At 41.2% G+C, this 19,588-nt stretch overlaps 1 protein-coding gene across 5 annotated transcripts in view; it reads right to left on the reverse strand.

The window, feature by feature from the left end:
• mgat5 (alpha-1,6-mannosylglycoprotein 6-beta-N-acetylglucosaminyltransferase) overlaps window positions 1-19,588 on the reverse strand; it is a 98,403-nt gene that overhangs the window by 59,457 nt on the left and 19,358 nt on the right. For all 5 annotated transcript variants that reach the window (XM_051943575.1, XM_051943571.1, XM_051943574.1 and 2 more), the window contains one exon: window positions 16,197-16,361. In XM_051943575.1, the coding sequence (XP_051799535.1) occupies window positions 16,197-16,361 (165 nt within the window). The remainder of the gene's footprint in view (window positions 1-16,196; window positions 16,362-19,588) is intronic.

A 19,588-nucleotide genomic window follows, 5' to 3' on the forward strand; every position in this document is an offset into this window, starting at 1 on the left:
TTTGTTGTGAAGTATCTTGTTTTGACTTGTTTTCCAATTGAAAAAAATTAACCTAATGTGCTCACACTTAAGGCAGAGGCTAATTTGAATATTGATTTACATATTAAGTCACAGCAGGTAATCCGAAAACATCTCATTCCAGTTCACTCACTTCATGCTCTTTCAAATAAATATCACACTGGTGAAAGCTCCTCTTCATGTGTATTACAGTGTTATGACTGCTCAAAAAGTACAACATTATAACCATATTCTACCAATTTAAAGCAAAATAACAGAAATAGGAACATGATCTTAGCATAGTATGTTTTCTAAAATACGCCTGTATGAACTGAAATGAATCACAACACATTTCAGGTACAGCAACATACAATTCTAGCCCCTAATTATAAAGCAGGAGGGCTACAGCTGTATGAACTTAACCGCTAACGTAATCCGACCATTTTCTACCATCGCTGTTGTGCTGAAAACATTTTATGCTGAGTCACAGTTGGTCATGACGTGATGGGAAAAGGCTGGTTAATAGTTTGTTTGGTTGCACTGTAAACAACCCTGTGAAACACGTATATGAGACTTTAGTAGTAAAGATGAAGTTATGGCAGTAAGATGTTAGTAAAAAGCTGTAAAGAGTTTATAGATAACCAGTAGTATTTGCTATTTCATTCAAACTGTGAATATCTCTCTTGCAGATGTCAAAAGATATTTCAATCAGCTCTCCAAATGGAATCATAAATGAGCAAATTTTACCTATTTCAAGTGAGTGAACACGTTGTCTAAAGAAAATGATCTTTTCTGGACTATCACAGCTCACTGGCTTCCTTTACAACTGTAAGGAACCTTCAAAAAACAAAGCAGGTAGTACAAAAGCAGCTTTTAGGACATAAAATGCTGCACCCTGATGTCAAGACGTGCGGATTTTTGGCTGGTTAACAGTGTCAATTTTCCATTCAGGTCAACCAACAGATAGAAAGATACCACAAAAGGTGTTTCTGTGTGATTTATGAGTATGTACTTCCTTGTTTTTTTATCTCGTGTATTGACATAGATACACAAAACAGTAGGGGAACTCAGTAGGCATCCCATGTGACAGCCAGTAATGCTGTGTGCTGAGAGAAAGCGCCAGAAGGTGAAATTGTTCTAATTACTGGCTCAAACAGGCTCCAAAAGAAATTAGGCAGAACAGAATTTGGTTTAAGAGTGAATTTTATTTTGGTCTGCACTGAAATATCTCAAAAACTACTCTAAGTTTTGTACAAACATGTATGGTCCCCAAAGGATTTCATCTCTCAAAGTGATATTGCACAGATTACCAGCAGTATTTTCAGTAGCCTCATCTCACACAGTTAGGCGTGAAATAAAGTTACTGCTGTCTCACAGTCCAAAGTCGTCCTTCGTCTTGCTCTGCAGCACTTTAGATCAGTTGCATTACGTTTGGAGCCTTTGGACGGACAGATGGCGACTGCCCATTACTCTGTGGTCCGGGATGACTGTCAGCCAGCACAATCACCTTCGGCTCCGTAATCTGAACTCCATCACAATGAAAACCACAAAGAGCCGAGAGCCGCGCCAGCCGAGGCCACAACGACGCAAGCAGATCAAGATCGTAAAACCTTTTTCTTCTGAACTCCAATAAAATCATCGTGTAGCTGCATTTAGGGAGGTAGTTACTCTGTGCGGCTTTAAATATCCCAGGAGGCCGGTATCAACGTAGGATTAGCATGCATGGCTGGCATGCAAACTTCCATTTCATATAATCATCTTTTCTGATATCGCCATTCAGAGGCACGCACATCATCACTGCTGACCTTTACAGCCAGAATATAAATAATGCAAAACAGTAGGCTATGGGGAGGATAGATAAAGGGCTCAGAGGCAAACGTCAGACTGATGTAATGAGTTCATTGGTGGTATTGTTATTAAGGAAGGTGCATTCGTTTATGGAGGTGTTTGCATGAAGCTAATCAGCGGCTCCAGTGTTGGGTCAGGCTTCTGTTGGTGTGGGTGGTGAGCAGACAAGTGGCTCTGGCATTGATTCGGTTTATTTGCAATGACAAGCAGCTGCGATAAACAGATATTCTACTGGTGAACTCTCTCTACTCTCTCCTTCTTCTCAGATCAGTGTGAGAAAACAAAGCCCGCTGACACTCTGCGCTCTGTAGTTGATATCAGGGGAGAATGAGAGATAAAAGGGAAATGATGACAAGCTCCCAAAAAAACCTCAGTCAGATGGAAAACTACAAGTTTCCATCCACTGCTTCAGTCATTATCTGAAGAAAGAAAGTGCAAGAGGGGATTTTGAATGTGTGCGGGGTTGTATGAGGTTCACATTCCTTCTGTAAAACTAAACTTTTTCCTTAATTGGCCGATTATCAATAAATTAAATGTGCTACTTCAGGTCTGATGCAGCCTCCTCTCTGTGTGTCGCCACTCTGTGGTCTGAGAAAAGTCTCTAAAGCAGAAACTGTTCAACCCGAACAAGACAAGACGCTACCCAAAACCAGGAAATTTACTTCTGTCACAGCAGTTAAGGCTACGCTAACAGCTCGCAGCTAAGTTAGCAGGTAACCACAGATTTCCCTGAAACAACAATTTAAAAAAGGTTTAAGTTGTGGATTTTAGTCAACAGTAAAAGTAACAGAAGACTAAGAAAAAAGAGAAGAACAGCAGATGTAACTGCAAGAGACAAACTGATCGATCTCAGTAGATCTAATATAAACAGAGAAGAGCGTCCAAATTTAATCAGACCTATTTCTATTTTACATCTTCAGTTATAGTCACTCCTATTAACGAAGAAGTCTAGTTATGAAAGACAGGTTCCTGCCATCATGTGCTGTTTAAACATTCCAAATATCAGCTATTGGCCTTTCTTGATAACCAACAATCAGCACCGATATCGGCCCTGGAAAACACATATCAGACGATCCCTTACGTTCTCACATTTTTTTATTGTTGCACTGAGCACACACGCACATTTCACAGGGTTCTGCATCTTCTCCTTTACATGGATCATCCTGAACAGACACTGGTTCTCTGTTAGTTATGGAGTGTAAAATTAACCATCTGTGCTACTGTGACCAAAGTAAGGGTATTCCTTTTTTGCGAAAAGGAACAAAATAGCAGACAACTGGAAACACTCTCACTACCAAGACCTTTATCGGATAAACAAATGCCAAGCATGCTGAACGTCAAAACTTTTTATTTTCCGTTACAGGCCACAGTAAAGTGAATTCCCTTGATGCCTGGTTGGACCTGATCCTCAGGTTCAGCGGTACAAAAGCAATCTGAATGACACCAGTGCAATAGGCCAGCTAACACCAGCAATTATAAAGTGAACATGAAAAATTGTTATTGTTAATGATTGATGCTGTGTAAGAGACAAGATTGGAGTAAAGGGAGGCCAGCGAGACGCACCGCATGGAGTGAGAAAGTCACAAGACGCACACAATACACAATATGAGCCTCTTATTGTTTCTAATGGCAGCAGGAGTCAAGCAACAACAGGAGGATTAAAGCTTTCCGCTCCTCGCTTTGAACTGTGTGGTATGCATAGAAACACACTTCATTCCCTTCTAAACAGGCATTTCAAGCACGTATTATAATTCTGTGCAGGGTTAAGCACAGAGTTTGATACCCAGGGTGCCGCTGGAAAGTTACATGGGAGGTATAAAGAGAGAAGAATGAGGCGCATGCCAACAGGTATTGTGTTACACTGTACTAGTTGCTGCCCTGGAGGTAATTATGGAACCCTGAGCCGCCAGAATTCACACTCTTTTTGGGGGGTCAATATTCAGTCAAATCTCAAAGAAACCCACTGGTGCAAATTAAGTTTTCTACCCTTCCATATGGTGCTTTTTTACATGGTAGAGGATGAAAGAAAAAGAACCCAGTGCCTTTCCTGAGCTTTTTCGCCACAGGACTGAAGTTTACAACATTTCCTGAATTTCATAAAAACCAAAAGAGCCAATCTTTTCTACTTACAGGACAGAGACGTACATATCATTCTTGTTTCCGGGCGGAAGTACATCACAATTACAACTTGCCATTGTGTAGTTTTACAGTGTTTGAGCAGAGTTGCAGGTGAGCTGGTGTGCTCCAGCTGCAGCGTGACGAAAGGGTTGGTGAAGAAACAAGTAGGGACTTAGATCTGTGCATTCTAGAGGAAGCAATGGTGTCATTATTTTTTTAATTAAATTATTTACATGGAAAAAATGAACACTTTAGGGGTGTTTTAAGAACCATAGAGGAGTTTTAACCCATAGATGAGATGTGTGCATTATTATATTTCATGTGACTTACATTTTCTGGAGGATTCTAATACACTATGTAGATTTCCAGTGAAAATTAAAGTTTATTAACCTGCAGCGAAGTCATGGAAAATTGCAGTTATTTACTTTCCAAACACTTGAGACAGAGAATTGTCTTATTTTTAAGTTTAATTCAGTATAGAAGACAGTTATCTGACCATGTTATGAGGATTCTAGCAACAGGAACTGATATGACATATCAAACATTTGGAACTATATACACATTTGCCATAAAAATGAAATCTCTGCCTTCAAGTCTAAAGGAAAACTTTGACAAAATCCCCATAATTATTCCTGTTTTACTTGCTTTGAATTAAAGAAACCTTATCAACAATAATCCCTTTGTGCTGATAAGTTATCGCCCATACAGTGTGACCAATCAGACAGCGCCGTGGGCAGAACACTGTTTGAGATCACAGTAACTATATATATAGACTAAGAGCAGATGCAACATTTTTTAATTAATCAGCCAGGCCGGTAATCATCCTGTTTTTAAGTTTGCTTTCGTGTCTTAAACAGTTGTTTCTCCATCCAAGGGTACATTACCAGCAGCAACAGATAACAGTTAATTCAGCATGCTTTTAATGATGCCCATCGGCCAAAATGTAAACTAATAAATGCTAAAAAAAAGACGGCTGGAATCTTGCCCACAGCTGACTGAATGCCTCCATGGCAGTATAATCCTTCCAGTTAACCTCAACCGAAGCATCACGAGAACTGGTCCAAAATCTGGGGGCTGTGTTGACTGTGTCTATTCAAAGCGCAGCCTAAACAAACCTGACTTGTGACTTGGTGTTTGGTAAAAAGGGACACAGTGAGTTGCAGTTGTCGCATCCCTCAGATACACCCAGCCGTTCAATCAGCCTGCCAACCAAACGGTCGACCAACCAAACAAACAGCCCATCATTCACCCTGTCACTCAGCCAGTCGGCCGGCGAGAGCCAACGCCACCAGGCAAATCTTCTCCTAGCTTTAATCAAGCAGAAGAAGCTGCTGCCAAGGAGGAGCTAAATATAGCTCCCTTCATAATCAAACACCAGAGAGGTGGTGCTGTTTCAAAGGGAGCCATTTCCTCGTTATTCACCTCCACCACACCGATGAAGTTCGACAAAATGATTCTTTCCATACAAAAGCACTATTTTCACAACAAATCACTTGCTGCTTCACATTAAAACCCACAAAGACACGGTCAGAGCAACACCCACTGGCAGACTGTCAAGGAGTATTAGTGGAGCCTTTACTGACCAGGGAAAATTCACATGCAAACATCAGCTAACTGAGGCAGCAGCAGCACATTTGCCATCTGACACGGAGTGTGACGGCGAACAGGGCGACGCGAGGTGTGACTGACGCGCTGAAGCGATAATGTCAGGCGAAAAGCCAAGCACCAAACCACACCTCAGTCTGGTGAGCACAGGAGCGGAGAAGCCAGGGCAGAAATATTACATAGAGCTTAAACGACAACCTTACTCAAAGAGTATTCAAACAGTTCACAAAGTGCTTTCAACCTCTATCAAACGAAAGCCGATAAAGAGGTTCATTTGCAGTAGCGGAGCAAGTAAAATGATCCAAATTGAGGGTGGACGGGGGTATAAAAGTAAAAATAATGAGGTAAAGGCACATTAAGAAGTGATATTAAATGTTCAGAGAACCAGAGGCAGAAAACAGATGAGATCATTCAAACTTGCATAAGATGTCCAAGAGGCTCTCGCAGCACTGAGGTCACCATTAGCTCGCTCCCAGCACACAGTGTTGGCCATCTGATAGCCCTTAAATAGCATCATCTCTGAACAATATGTGCTAGTCCACACACAGGGTTATTTTTCCCCTCTCCGTCCCTGCAAGTCCATGAGGTAATCTGACATTTGACAAGTCCAGAATTGGATTGCGGACATCTGGTTTACGTTACATCTGGTTTGTGTTATTCTTTTTCTTGTGTACTTTGCTCGCTTTCTTTTCCCGGCTCTCCCCCTTGCTCATTGATTTAATTCTCAGGCGCTCTAAACTAAGAACCTCCCGTCAAATAATATGAAATCTGCCAAGGCCCAGCTTCAATGACAGAATTTGGTCAGTGGAACCCAAATTAGTGACATAATTTACGAACGTACGATGAAAGTTTGCATACTGGTTCTCAAAGATGCAGATTTCTTAATAGAGATGCTCCAGAAGTAAATCAAGTGTAGGAAAACGTCACCGTGGCGATGCTGCTGGGCTTGAAAAGTAGGGAAAAAAAATCAAGGGTGAAAAGTGCAGTTTTCCCGTCACTGTGTCCTCTGATCCACGGGCTTAGACACGCTAATTTTAGATGCACTTTGCGAGAAGAAGCAGATGTATCGGCGTGTGAGTTTATGTGTGTGTGTGTGTGTGTGTGTGTGTGTGTGTGTGTGTGTGTGTGTGTGTGTGTGTGTGTGTGTGTGTGTGTGTACATCTCAGCGGCGGTTCATCAATTAGACAGGAGGCAGGCTGGCTGATGAACGTCGCAGCCTGAGAGCATCAACAGCTGTGCAGGTGGAGAAATCAGGGACTATCAATGAGGAGGAACAAGAATAAGTTCAGCTTAACTCGGCTGTTTTTCGGCTTATGTGGCTTCACCGTGCCAGGCGCTGGAAATCCTGAATAACCGACATCATGAATTACCTACGGACTCCTTAATACTCAATGAGCATGTTCTGGAAGCAATTGACCGACCTGTTAAACGGGTCGATTGGATTGGTAACAGGGAGGAACACAATACCTTAATTGTCAATACCAATGTTAAGTGCAATCAAATTAAAATTTTCATTCTTGTTTTTCTTTATTTGTTCTATAAAACAAGTGCCCAATGCAGTGAAGTTTAGCAATGTTGCATCTCTTTAGAACATCACAAACAATAGCAACAACACAATAACAGCATTATGTATGTTACTGGCCTCTGGTGTGCTCTAAATATCAGCATCAGGCACTTTTTTTAATTGGAGATCAAATTCAGTTTCAATGGAATCACATGTGGGGAATTAAAAATGCCACAAGATGACAGTGATACTGTCAAAGAAACGAGGTCACAAAGGCAATAAAACTTATTGGCAAGAAGAATTTGAGAGCAAGGGTACTGCATTGGTGCATGGACTTATTTTGAGTTACAGCTCAGCTCAAAATGACAAATTTAGATTTTTAGTGAATTTTTGTTTGACTAATTATCTTTTCTTGACTGGAAATTACATTAGAAAGACAGAAGACTTTGGGTTATAAATGTTAATATAATATTTAAACTATATCTGTGCGGTTAATGAGTAACATTAGCCTGAACTGGACACTCCTTGTCATTTTTATCTCCTCATCTGACAGGAGTAGGGCATGAAAAAAGCTCACAAACAGAACAGGAAATTGCATGACAGCCTATCTTAGAGGAACATTAGACAAAATGTCATATGATGCTGGTCAGACTCAAAATTTAGCCCCCAATCAACAATCAGCAATCTGCAGCTCTCTGCCTCCCCAGCTGTTTGTGTACACAGCAAGGTTCGATTGCACGCTCCAGATGAAATCTCCAAACGTTATATTAACCCACTGGAAAGCGTTCCTCTCGGCCTGCCTGCCACCTGAAGGCACACAGCAGGATAACACACACCAGAGGGGCTTCCCAGTGTGAAGGGCACGTGTCTGGAGATGGTCAAAACACATGTCTCCCTCTGCCTCTGGTCCACACAAGTGTTCCACAGAAAAGTCCTGGAGGCAAATAAACCAAATCCAAATTTCCCCCATGCAACCCCGATATCCGGCCCACAACGACTTTCCTCTTTCTCTCCCTTGCTCTGCTGCACAGACCGCAAAGTCTGGCTGTAATCAATCCCTCTTTTGTGCTTGGGCAATCTGATCGGCCCACTGTTCTCTCTGAAAATATCCAAGAGGAAGATGCAGATTTTGCACCAAAAGCGGCGCAAGGACACGAGGCTCCCAGAGAGCGTTGATTGCAGAGCGATGACTAATGTTCCACTGTTGATCCGAACAAACGGTGGAAAGCTGCTGGTTGAGGCTGTGAGACTGGCTGGACTTTGAGCGCTGTGTCACCAAAGAACTCGTTATTGTGATGAGAGGCTTAATCAGAATCTGTCAGCAGAGTTTAAAAAAACATGCTAGTTCGATAGAAATGTTCGCTTTCGTCTGAAAGGCTCGCAACAAGGACACGTTTGGGACCACCTGCTCGCCATATGCATTTCCTGTAAACAAAGGAGTGAGAAACTGCTTCATTTGCTTTAGTTTAAGTCACAGGCACTGCAGTGGAGCTCAGAAAAAAAGTGTTTGTTGTCGTTAGAAAAGCAGCTTTAGAGCCACAGAGGTGCTCTATGCAGATGCAGACGATCATCACACTATACATACTTATGGACAAGTGTGTGAGATTCTACACTTATCAGTCACTGTGTGCAAATATATGCCTCCTGCTCTCCCCTCTGGTGTGGATCCTGCCACTCTTGCTTGAAGAAAAACCCTCTGCAGTGAATATAAGATGAGGCTGGATGTTTGTGTATACTATGTACAAGTGTGTTTGCATGTCCAATCACAAAAAAAGAGTAATAATACAAAGCTATACCCAGAGAAATGCTTGATATTTGGTCGAAGGAGGGAGGGAAGATTATATGTCTTGAGTGGCCATGGCAGAGGCTTCAGCCAGCACAACAAATCTGGCACAGAGAAGGAAGTGACAATGGAGGACAGAGGATGCAGAGAGGGAGAAAGAGCGCAGCATACAAAGAGGAAAAAAGCCACAGAGTATGCAGAGAGCGAGGACAGACAAGAGGCAAAGAATACAATGCAAAAGAATGGAAGCAAGAAATTCTAGTGCATGTTTTTGTTTATTTGGTTTCAAACGCTGGACTTCTCTAATGGGAAAAATGTTCCGTGTCCTGAAAACGCCCAGAAATTGCACAATGTTTCTGAAATTCCATAATTAGACGAGCCCCTGCAAAACAGTCACCGAAGAGAATGAAAAACTGGGGTGCACGTGTCGCAGCCAATGGTGCGTCAGTCCCAGATGTTCCCTCAGATCCCACCCATGCCTTCTCAATCAGCTGCAAGCTCAAGGGGATGAGCCAGGCTGTACGGAAAAGGGTAGAAAACAGAGACGGAGTGTGAATGTGGGGGATCAGGGGCCTGGTGCATGAATTCACAGTACATGGATGTCCCTGGAGTGGCCACAACTCAGTTTTTGTTTGATTTAAACTCTTCTAGAGTTGACTGGCAAAGATTTGGATTTGCAGGAGGCATGTTTGTAATTAGAAATGCACTCATCCGTCCACTGGGTTCAGAATATGTGGATGAATTATTTTGAGATTTCACACATTAAACCTCCAAACACGATGATAAGGATGGCAAAGGATACCACAAGATTTCTCTATCTTGATTTTTCTTGCACATTTTTGGTTTCATCCCATGATGAAAGGAGCATTGATATATTTATGTTTTCAAATGCATTAAAGTGAGAAAAATAAGCAACATTAACCTTTATGAGGTGATTAAAGTTAAAACAGACCTTCACAGGTAGTTTCTAATAATTCAGCATCTATTATGCATGTTTGCTTCTGCTATTTGGATAAAACGGTATTTTCTGGATGCAGTAGAGCTCTTTCATTGGTCTGTGGACTATTATTTTTCCAAGCACTGGTGCAGCAGCACCCTCAAGGTCAAACAGTAGACTTTCAGCTGCTAATTGGAAGCACTGAAGCAATTAAATCACAGTCTAAACAAAGCAGTACTACTTTTACACTTTCCTGTTCTTTGCCTGGTTAAAAAAGGTTTCAAATTACCTGGGAGTGAATGAGAGCACTGAAAACACATTAAAGAGAGTCTGCTGTGTGTCCAGCAGCATGCAGCTGGTATCCCTGATATGAACTGTATGGCTGTGAGGCAGGGCGCTGCTGCAAATGGTGCATGTTCTCAGTTACTCTTTCTGTCTCCGTGGTAAACGACAGGAGCTAACATGGCCACGTTTGACATACATTTGAATATGTTGCACATATTATAAATATTTTGTCCTGAGGGGATGTTTTCTCAATTCTGCTTCCAGGAGTGCAGGAATCATTCTGATTTACGCATGAATATGTGAAAGATAGCGCCCATGCTGTGTGATGATCTCACAAGTCATGTCAACAATGCCTCAGGATGCACTCTGAGGCTCTGATGCAGCGCAGTGCCAGGCAGAAAGCTGTCTGCAGCTTCTTGCCGTTTGTTTACAACGTTGCTAGAAGAGATCTGATGCACTCCATATGGGAGGGATCTTCAGGGACCTGCGAGAGCACAGCACAAGATACAGGCAGAGAATTTACACTCGCATACACAGCACAGTTTGCGGCGATGGGTACCATATGGGAAAGAAAATATGCACACATGCAATCACAGTCGCAGTGGAGGAGCCTGTCTGTGCTTGTTGCCTGTTGGTGTGTGAGGAGAAAGTACTGGAGAGGTTCAGTCCGAAAGCAGGTGAGCGCAAGATGTGGAGGCAGTGGGGAGAAGAAACACTTTCCTTTCAGATTTCTAAATCAAAAGCATCAAATCCAGTCCACAGGTTCAGATCTGACTGGCATCAAGTACATTACACTCTGTTTTAAATCACTGTGCCAGAACACTGCAATTTATGCACCACATAAAATGAATACTTGGCTCTACGTCGACTGAAAAAGGAAAAGTAAAGAAATAAATTTCCACTGTCAATTATTTTCTCGATTGATTGATTAGTAGTTTAGTCTTCAAAGTGTCGATGAGTGTTTTCAGATGTCTGTGTTTCATCACAGACCAACAGACATTCAGCTTTCTAACATTCACATTTCAGAAGCTGGATCAGATCATTTTGGCCTTTGTGTTATAAAAAATCTAAAAACCAAATAGTCTATTATCAAAGAAGTTGCTGATTAAATCTCTGAACCCCAAAACCTGCCAGCAGGTTTAAAAAACCAAATGTTTATTTTATTAAATTGCCAAAATTACAGCATTTGTTGTACAGAGAAACTAAAACCAGAGAAATCTTCAGATTTTCAACAGCGTGGTCCTTGAACTAATCATGTGTTACTAAAACTAATTAAAATTCTAAGTAGCAAAAGATTTTTCAAGGACTGGCAACAGCTGGTGGCACTTAAAAAATGTTGTACATTCGTGGTTGTAAAAAAAAAAAAAAAATTTTAAATTCATTTTTTTGGCACCATTTTATTTAGCCACAAATCTTTTGACATTATACCTGTGTCATACTGCACAGAAGGTATGTCTGACTTCTTTTTCTTCTTAATATTGTACTGTTTCCATAAAGGTGTAGGATGTTTTCTTTTTAGTGAAAAATGATCCCACAGTGAATAAAAAAGTGTTGACAGCTAATCGAACAACTGATGAGCAGTTTATTGTGTTAAAAAAGAATGACAACCAAGTAGATTAATTGTAGAGATGCAGGTGTTGGTACAAGAAAAGCAGAACTCTGTAGAGGCACTTGTATCCCACACACATACTCCTACACAATAAGTACTATTGCAAGTTAGATCTGGACTTTAGAACTGTAATGTGCGTGATTTTAATGATCTAATCTGACATTTCCTACATGCCAGTGCCTTAAACACAAGCGGCAAAGGTGTTTTGTTTAATTTTTCTGTGTGAAGTAGCCACTGGAAGCATTGTATTTGTCATCGCAGACCAAACCAAATCAGCTAGGACGAACAATTACAAATTCAAACTTGAAGAAAAAGAAAAATGGATACCAATAATTTAACTTTTCCTTGCAGCAACTTTGGTTGTTAAGGTTGTTATTAAAGCCGCAGCGCCAAAACATGAAGGTGAGCAAGGGTGAAATTAAAACACACCACCAAACTGTAAATCACTGCAGCTGGGAAACTATTGATTGTAATTCTGGTTTCAATTATGCTGCTACTGACTGTACAGTAGACTACAGGCCGATGAGTGTCAGGATTCATGCGAGTGTTTCAGAGTGTGTGGGAGTGGACAGCATCTCTCAGCAACTTATTAGCAGCGAATGGGATTGTGTGCATGTGTGTACTTTATTAGTATTGATCTGTATCCTGAATGAGTAAACAGGCCTTCGAGAACATAATGGAGCCCACAGACTCTGCTCGAAATCCAAGACAGTTTTTAGTATTAAACTGCTAACTGTATGGTGATTGGATACCCTACATGCATAGATTCAATTTTTCCACAAAGAAAGTTCTCCTCCGAGTTGTTTTGGACAAGAAACAATGTCAGCCAAAAAAGAAAATCAAACGCATGGGCCGGTGAAATCCCGCAGTAAGCAGGTCAGCTGCAATCCCCAGCAGAAACACCGTCCTTGTCCCTTTTCTTTGTTGACATTGAGGCCTTGGATCTCATCTTTCACAGCGAATGGCAAATAGAGACGCTGGCGGATCAATAGCTGAAAGACACAAAGCAGTGAAGATGCCCTGAGCTGTGAACGCAAGCGTCTCTGTTTACGGAAGAAAAAAACTAAAAAGGAAGGAGCCGTAAATCAGCCAAACATCAGTGTGGCTGAGATGGAGGGAACATTGATAAGCTTAAACACCAGCAAGGGGTGGAGAAATATATCGCAGAGGGAAAGAAAATGGAGAAAGAGAGAGAGCGAGGGCCAGCGAGATGGCTGCAAATCACCGCCTGACCGTTCATTACATCTGTCTCCACGCCTGGGTCTCGGTGTGTGTTTGTATACGTGTGTGTAGGAGGAGATTACATAGACTCCACGCCACCGGCCAGACCGCAGATGAAACGCTGCCGGGGGAGGCTGATTAGCCACATCAGCGAGACACGGCAAGACAAGGCGTCGCAGACTGCTGCTGGACCCGGTCCCATCTGCCTCCTGCTAAGCAGCAACCGAGGCCGGATCGAGTTGTTTTGATCCTACGCGGGGTTTCTGCGCTTGTTGTCCTTGGCTAAATGCAAAAGCATCACAAGGCCGAAGCTGTTCCTCTGAACAGATGACGCCGGCATTGCAGCGAATGACAAAGTGGCACATGTTAAAGGAATTTTTACAGCACTGTACACAATGGAGTTTGCATGTAAACGCAGAAAACTAGGAACTAAAACAAAGAAAGAAGCAGTGTTCCACAATGTGTGCACAGCTGGTAGTTCACAGCAGCAGCAGGAGGATCAGTATGACATGGATATGGAGGGTGTGTCGTCTGGTTCCCAAAAAAACGCTTTACAATCTGTCAGCTACAACAAAGTCAGAGGACGTTACATGCATGTCATCAAACAGGTATTGCTAGCGCTAGATTATGATTCTTGGAAAACGTGATTATGTCATTGGACATGAATCATCTGAGATTTTATGTCCCTAAACATTTGCATCACTCATTCATGCTTTCCTTTCAAAATAGCCTCAACTGTATTTGCGCAATGTGGGATTTAAAATAAGGAGGGAATTTTTTTTTAAAAAGGGGCAGGAGGAGCAAGATGAACAGGTTTTAGAACAGTTTCAACCCTGACAGGTAAGAGCATGATGGTGTTAGCACTCAGAAAGTCACTATAGTATGTATTTGTTTTCCATTTTGGATTGAAGAAATGCATGAAAAAAGCATTCAAAATGTCACGCAAGATTTTTTATGGCCTGGCTAAAAGGGAAATGCTAATAAATTGAAGCAAAACAAAAAAATATGTGGAACTGTGTGGAACAATGGAGGCACTGGAACAAACAGAAAAGTCAATATTTCTATCATTTTTGTTTTATCCAGATTTGACTGTTTTTCATTAAGCCATCTCATTGTGTCTCCGTCTTTTCACTTCACTTCTTGACTTAATATTCAATAATGTGCAATAACCAATAGAACAATGCACATTTTACACTTTATGCTCATACTTTTTCTACTTTTGTGTTTATTTTTAGGACATATTTTTTGTACTATTTCTGAGAATTTGAATGGAAGCAACTGCAACATAAGTAGTTTCCCCTTAAGGATCAATAATCTGATTCTGATTCTGGCACTTAACTGTACAATTAGCACCACAAACAGTTTAGCTACTTACATTGACATAACGGCAATGGACGTTAAAATGCATTAACTCACATTTTCATGCAGATTGTCTGAAAAATTTGTTGAATTTTAAGCTAAATTGCTTGCAAGCCTGACTTTGAGACCTTGGCTGAGAAAATTTATACATTGGAGGTGGAAACAGTGCAGTCCCAGGGCTGCTGCTCAGCTCCATCTTGATAGCAGCCTCTCTGAAAGGCAGGCGTGTTCCCCTCACTGTCCAGATTCTTATCTCTGTAATTGCGTTCCAGTCAGGGAGGAGCAGTAGTGGGGCTGGCAACGGCGCTGCCTGCCACCCACTCCAAGACAGGAGACATGGTCCAATAGAGACTCTGGAGTGCCGGGGCTTTTAGTTCATTGCCAAGAGAGACGTGGGTGCCGCTTTGTCAGCTTGACCTGCATTCTGGATCCAAACGTCGTCTCTCAAGGGTACCGCTGGAGGTTTATAGCGAGCGGGGCAGTGTGAGTTTATTGACATGTGTCACAGGTCCGGCTACTATCGCTCCAGAACACAGGAGCTCAAGCCAAGATTGCCCCGACAATGGTGTATGAGATAAGTGTCTCATTTCTGCCGTCCACAACGGCTGGACTCAGAGCAGACGCTTGCTGCCAGAAAATCCTTTCCTGTACACCACGTCTGAGGAGACTCAGCAGTCAAATTCACTTACAGTACATTATTATCTTCCGTTGTTTTTCCTGTATTAATATGTGAGCTTAATATGCAACACCTAGTAAATTTATACCACCTCTGCTGATCCTTTCCTTGATAACTTAATTCATTGCTCAGTCGATCAAATAAAATTCAGAATAATGTCCCTCAAATGTCTTGCTATTTTCCTCTTCATTAACTAATATTTGAGCTTGACCGACAACTGTACATTTATTTATTTTAAACAATCAATATCCTTTTAAAACCCCTGAATACACATGTTAGATTACATTATCTTTAAGTTCTGTCGGTGTACAAATATGTACATTATGAGGAGCGACAAGCACTTAAAGGATCAGACGACAAGATTCAAAGGCAGCCTTTCAAAGAAAGTGAAGGAGGCTAGATGTTTGTTTTAACACCAGGTAGAAGAAAGCTGACAAACGCCACGCAGATGTGAGAAAGGATGTGGGATTAGTGGTTCTCTGTTCATATGAAAAACAAGCACTGAAAGGAGAAACAAGGCCTTTCGAGTCATCATGAAAGTCAGACGGCTGCTCATGACGTCAATCGTATGGACAAAGATCTATCACTTTCATATGCTCGTGTCTATCAGATCGACTTTATTTTAAATACTGGAGTCAAGTTAGCATCGTCATTTGCTAAATTTAACTGACATTAGAATTGAGTTTATTCAAATGTGTCTCCATCAATCCAATCTTAGTCTGCATGTATTGCTTCAGAGTGCACTGTAGACTCCACTTTTCCCAGGGACTCACAAAAACCAACACCGCGTTCGCTCAACTGGGCTGAATTCATCATCTGAAAGCTGGCAGGAAAATCAATGAAAACTAATAAAAGGGTCATGCAGCGTGAACAGAGGCCTTATTTGAATCATGTCCAAGGATGCAGTCTGGTCTACTAAAGTGCACCGAGTGAGCTGTGCAATGCTGGCAAAGTTTAGCGAGTTGTTTGCCTCGGGAAAGTTATTCACTCAGGAGGTTTAAAGAAATGTTCTAGTTTCAAAAAGGAAAAAACTGTCACAATCAGCTCATTTCTTTAGCTTGTTTCAGCCACTGTATGCTTGTTTACACTGAATCACAAAGTTTCTATTAACCTGAGTCCATGGATAGATTTATTTATTGGTCTCACAAATGGCACAAAACCAATAATAACAAAATTTCAGTTCTTTGAAACATGATCCCTGATTTGGAATGCAAACACCTGTTCATGAGCAATAACAAAGGCTGCAGCACATACCTGCCACGTTGACTTTTTCTGAGTTCGTAGCGCTGGGTGTGGCGGTGCTGGTGCCGTTGGTCAGGTTGCCCCCTGTGCCGTTGTAGATGTTCTCCACCTTGGACTCCAGCTTGCCCAGCCTCAGCATGATGTTGTCCAGCAGCACTGCCAGCGTCTTCTTCAAGTCTGCGGGAGAGAAATTCAGGAATTATTTCGGGCAAGAGAGGCTCTGTCAGGTGCTTTGTAGCGCTTTAGGGCACAGCGCGTGAAGTAATCCGAGATTTAATCACTTTTGTGTTGTGGTTCATATTTTTTTTCCCCGAGTCTCATTTCATGTTGCCAAAATCATCAGTTAATACTGTCTTTGGCAATTCACCAACCAAAGCGTGATAGAGTAGCAGGATATTGCTAACTATGATCATGCTTGTTGCTCACAATGCTAGGCTGTCAATGTGTAGCTGGTTTAATGATTCCAATATTTAGCTCAGTGTGTTAGCATTGCAGTTGCTAGCATTTTAACTGTTCTGATTCTGTGTATCTTCTTTTGTTTCTTATTAGGAAGTCACAGTGAACACAACAGCAGAGTCCTTTTAATGCCATTTTAATGCCATTTTTTACGATTATTATGATGTGTATGTATACAGGTGTGTATATATTTATTTACATATACATATTTATACATATTTTTTCCATGTATATATTGGAATAGTTTTTTATTGAGTGCACCAACTAGTGTATGTTCTGGTTGACAATAAAGTGGCTATTCTATTCTATTCTATTCTATTCTATTCTATTCTATTCTATTCTAACTTTTACTTTACATTTCAATGCAGGAATTTAAAGCGTTATAATAGTATTTTTATTTAACCCTCCAGTTCACCTCATTTATGGGCAACAAAAATATTGTTTCCTTGTCCGAAAAAAATCTAAAAAATTCAGCAAAAAAATTCCCCAAATCCCCAATGTGTGTGAAAAGTAGTAGAACATTGCTGCAGTCACCGTAAAGTGAACAGAGTTACTTTAATCAGTTGTAATGTGCCTCAATTGGTAGAAGAGCTACCGATAGTAGGTGTGTTGCGTTTGCTGTCACATGAAAGAAACAAAGAGCTAAAATATGCAATCATAGAAGTTAAAAGTTAATAATTAATCAGAAGACTGAATACTAGGGCAGCACCCCTCTAGCACCCCCCGCGACCCTCGTGAGGATAAAGCGGTGTATAGAGAATGGATGGATGAATACTAATGAATCTTTATGGATCAGCTCCATTTTATGACTCAGGAAATAGATAGTCAGTGGGTGAAGTGTCAATAGAAGCTTTGATAAGGATGTTTTGTGAGCGCTCGATGGAAGACATTTAGGCTACAACGTTCAAATCACACGATGTTCTCAAAACAGAGATTGTAGTGGGTTCAGCGCAAACAAAGCCTGCGAGGACGATCACACGCAATGTGTCGATGTGGCTCACAACAGGAGGTGTGAAGCAGATGATAATCATACTTTGAGAGCCATATGACGCACATCGTCTGTCCAACATGCATCACAGGTCTCAATGTGTGCTCATTATTGTATTTACATTCTTTCTGCCACAGATTTAGTTGACTCAAGATCAGCTCGGTTTGTTTCCTCAACTATTAATCTCCTTTTCACAAGCCTTTTATATTAATGCAGTATTATACAGTAACGGTGAGTGCAGTACTCAGATTAACATTTTACCGCAAACTACTACTACGTCGTCTTGAATTCTTTACAGGTGAAACGTTTCTCACAAAGGACAAATGTTAGCAGCTGAAACACAGAGCTAAATAACCAACCATAACCATAACGACAGTGGGATATCTTCTGGTTTGTATTTACTCTACTCTAATGACAGCTGAGTCCAGTCATGTCTTTGTAAAGGGTTTTGCAACATCTGTTAAAATCAAAAATACATTTTTATTGTGTTTTGTAGGTTGTTGTAAACATAAAGGTGGAAAATAAAAATTGTGTAAGATATGAAGATGCGTACACCTGTCATTCCTCCCAACTTTACTAACAACTATGAATTTGACCCGCACCCAACGAAACAAGAGTCGTCCAGCTCAAACTGTGACTGACATCTTGTTCTTTCTAAAAAAGGGCGGGAACAGCTACAGCTCATTGGTTTTCAGAGCAAAACAACCCATTAAGAACAGCCATAAAATCAGGGATGACACAGTCAAGCAGTCTTGCAGTATTTTTAGCTACAGACTTTGCACAGTTTGCTAAAAAAAAAAAAGAGGCACAATACGGGACCTTTACGGTGATTATAGTGAGAAAAATGATACAGTTTGTGCTGTCCACCTGCTAATCAAGCAATTAACAACAGCTGAGTAGGTTAACTGAGATTAATGCTGGACTCCTTGATGAAAACAAACGCATCATGGGACAGGAAGACAGTTTCACAGGCATTCAGATGACAGCAGGTGTTTGTAATATACAAATCAGACTTTCTTGATGATTCCAAATCCCAGTGTTCAACCCTAGTTAGTCTGCTAATTTGCTAATAGCTCTTAATACAGTTGAGGCTGATGGGAATGTCATTAGAAGCCTATCCACTCAATGCCACAAAATGTAATCTCTTGGTGTCACTACAGGAAAAGTCAAAGGCTAAAATCGTGTGGTAGATCCTCTGACAACCATTAATGTCTGTTTACAATTTCAGGGTAATCCATTTTTGAGTTGCTGAGATATTTCCAAAGTAGTGGCCAAACCAAGCGACAGAAGTCTCCATTTTCTAAAGTCTGCCAACTCACAAACACAAAATTACACTAAAACATTTTGCATATACCAATTGTGTATCAACACAATTAGGTCTGAAACTGTTCAAGAGAAAATGTGAAATTAATTACAGATGTTTTGGGTTTTCTAAATGTCTCTGTATCTCATTACCAGAGCTCTGAGGTTCTGCATTCTGAATGAAAAAAAGCCTCTTTTTATTAGCAGCATTCTTACCATTACAGTGAACACATGCATGACATTTAAGCTGCTGCCTGTAGTCTGGGGAACGCTGCTCAACGGCGTCTGAAAATGCACTGCCGGGGACACTTCATCTCCCTCTACAACGGGTCTCTGAGATTCGGGGCACTCAGCTTGAGGCTCATTTAAATGTAAACCCAGAGCCGCCGCATCTTTGGAAGTGACCTTGCTTTTTAATTTGGCTCTTTTGCATTTCCGTGGGCATCTTTCCTCCCCGAGCATTTATCTGTATAGGACACGACTAACGGTAGAACAGGAAGGGAAGATTGCTGACCGGTAATGAGACGGATAGGGCATCAATTCAAAATGGCACTGTCACATCGTTAATTCATGGCATTTTTTTGGCCTTATTTATAGTGGCATTTGTCTGATACTTTAACCTGCAGCAATTGTATTGACATTTACAGAGAAATGTTAA

Source organism: Acanthochromis polyacanthus, chromosome 22 (assembly GCF_021347895.1).
Source record: "Acanthochromis polyacanthus isolate Apoly-LR-REF ecotype Palm Island chromosome 22, KAUST_Apoly_ChrSc, whole genome shotgun sequence".
In the NCBI taxonomy this organism is placed as follows: Eukaryota; Metazoa; Chordata; class Actinopteri; family Pomacentridae; genus Acanthochromis; species Acanthochromis polyacanthus.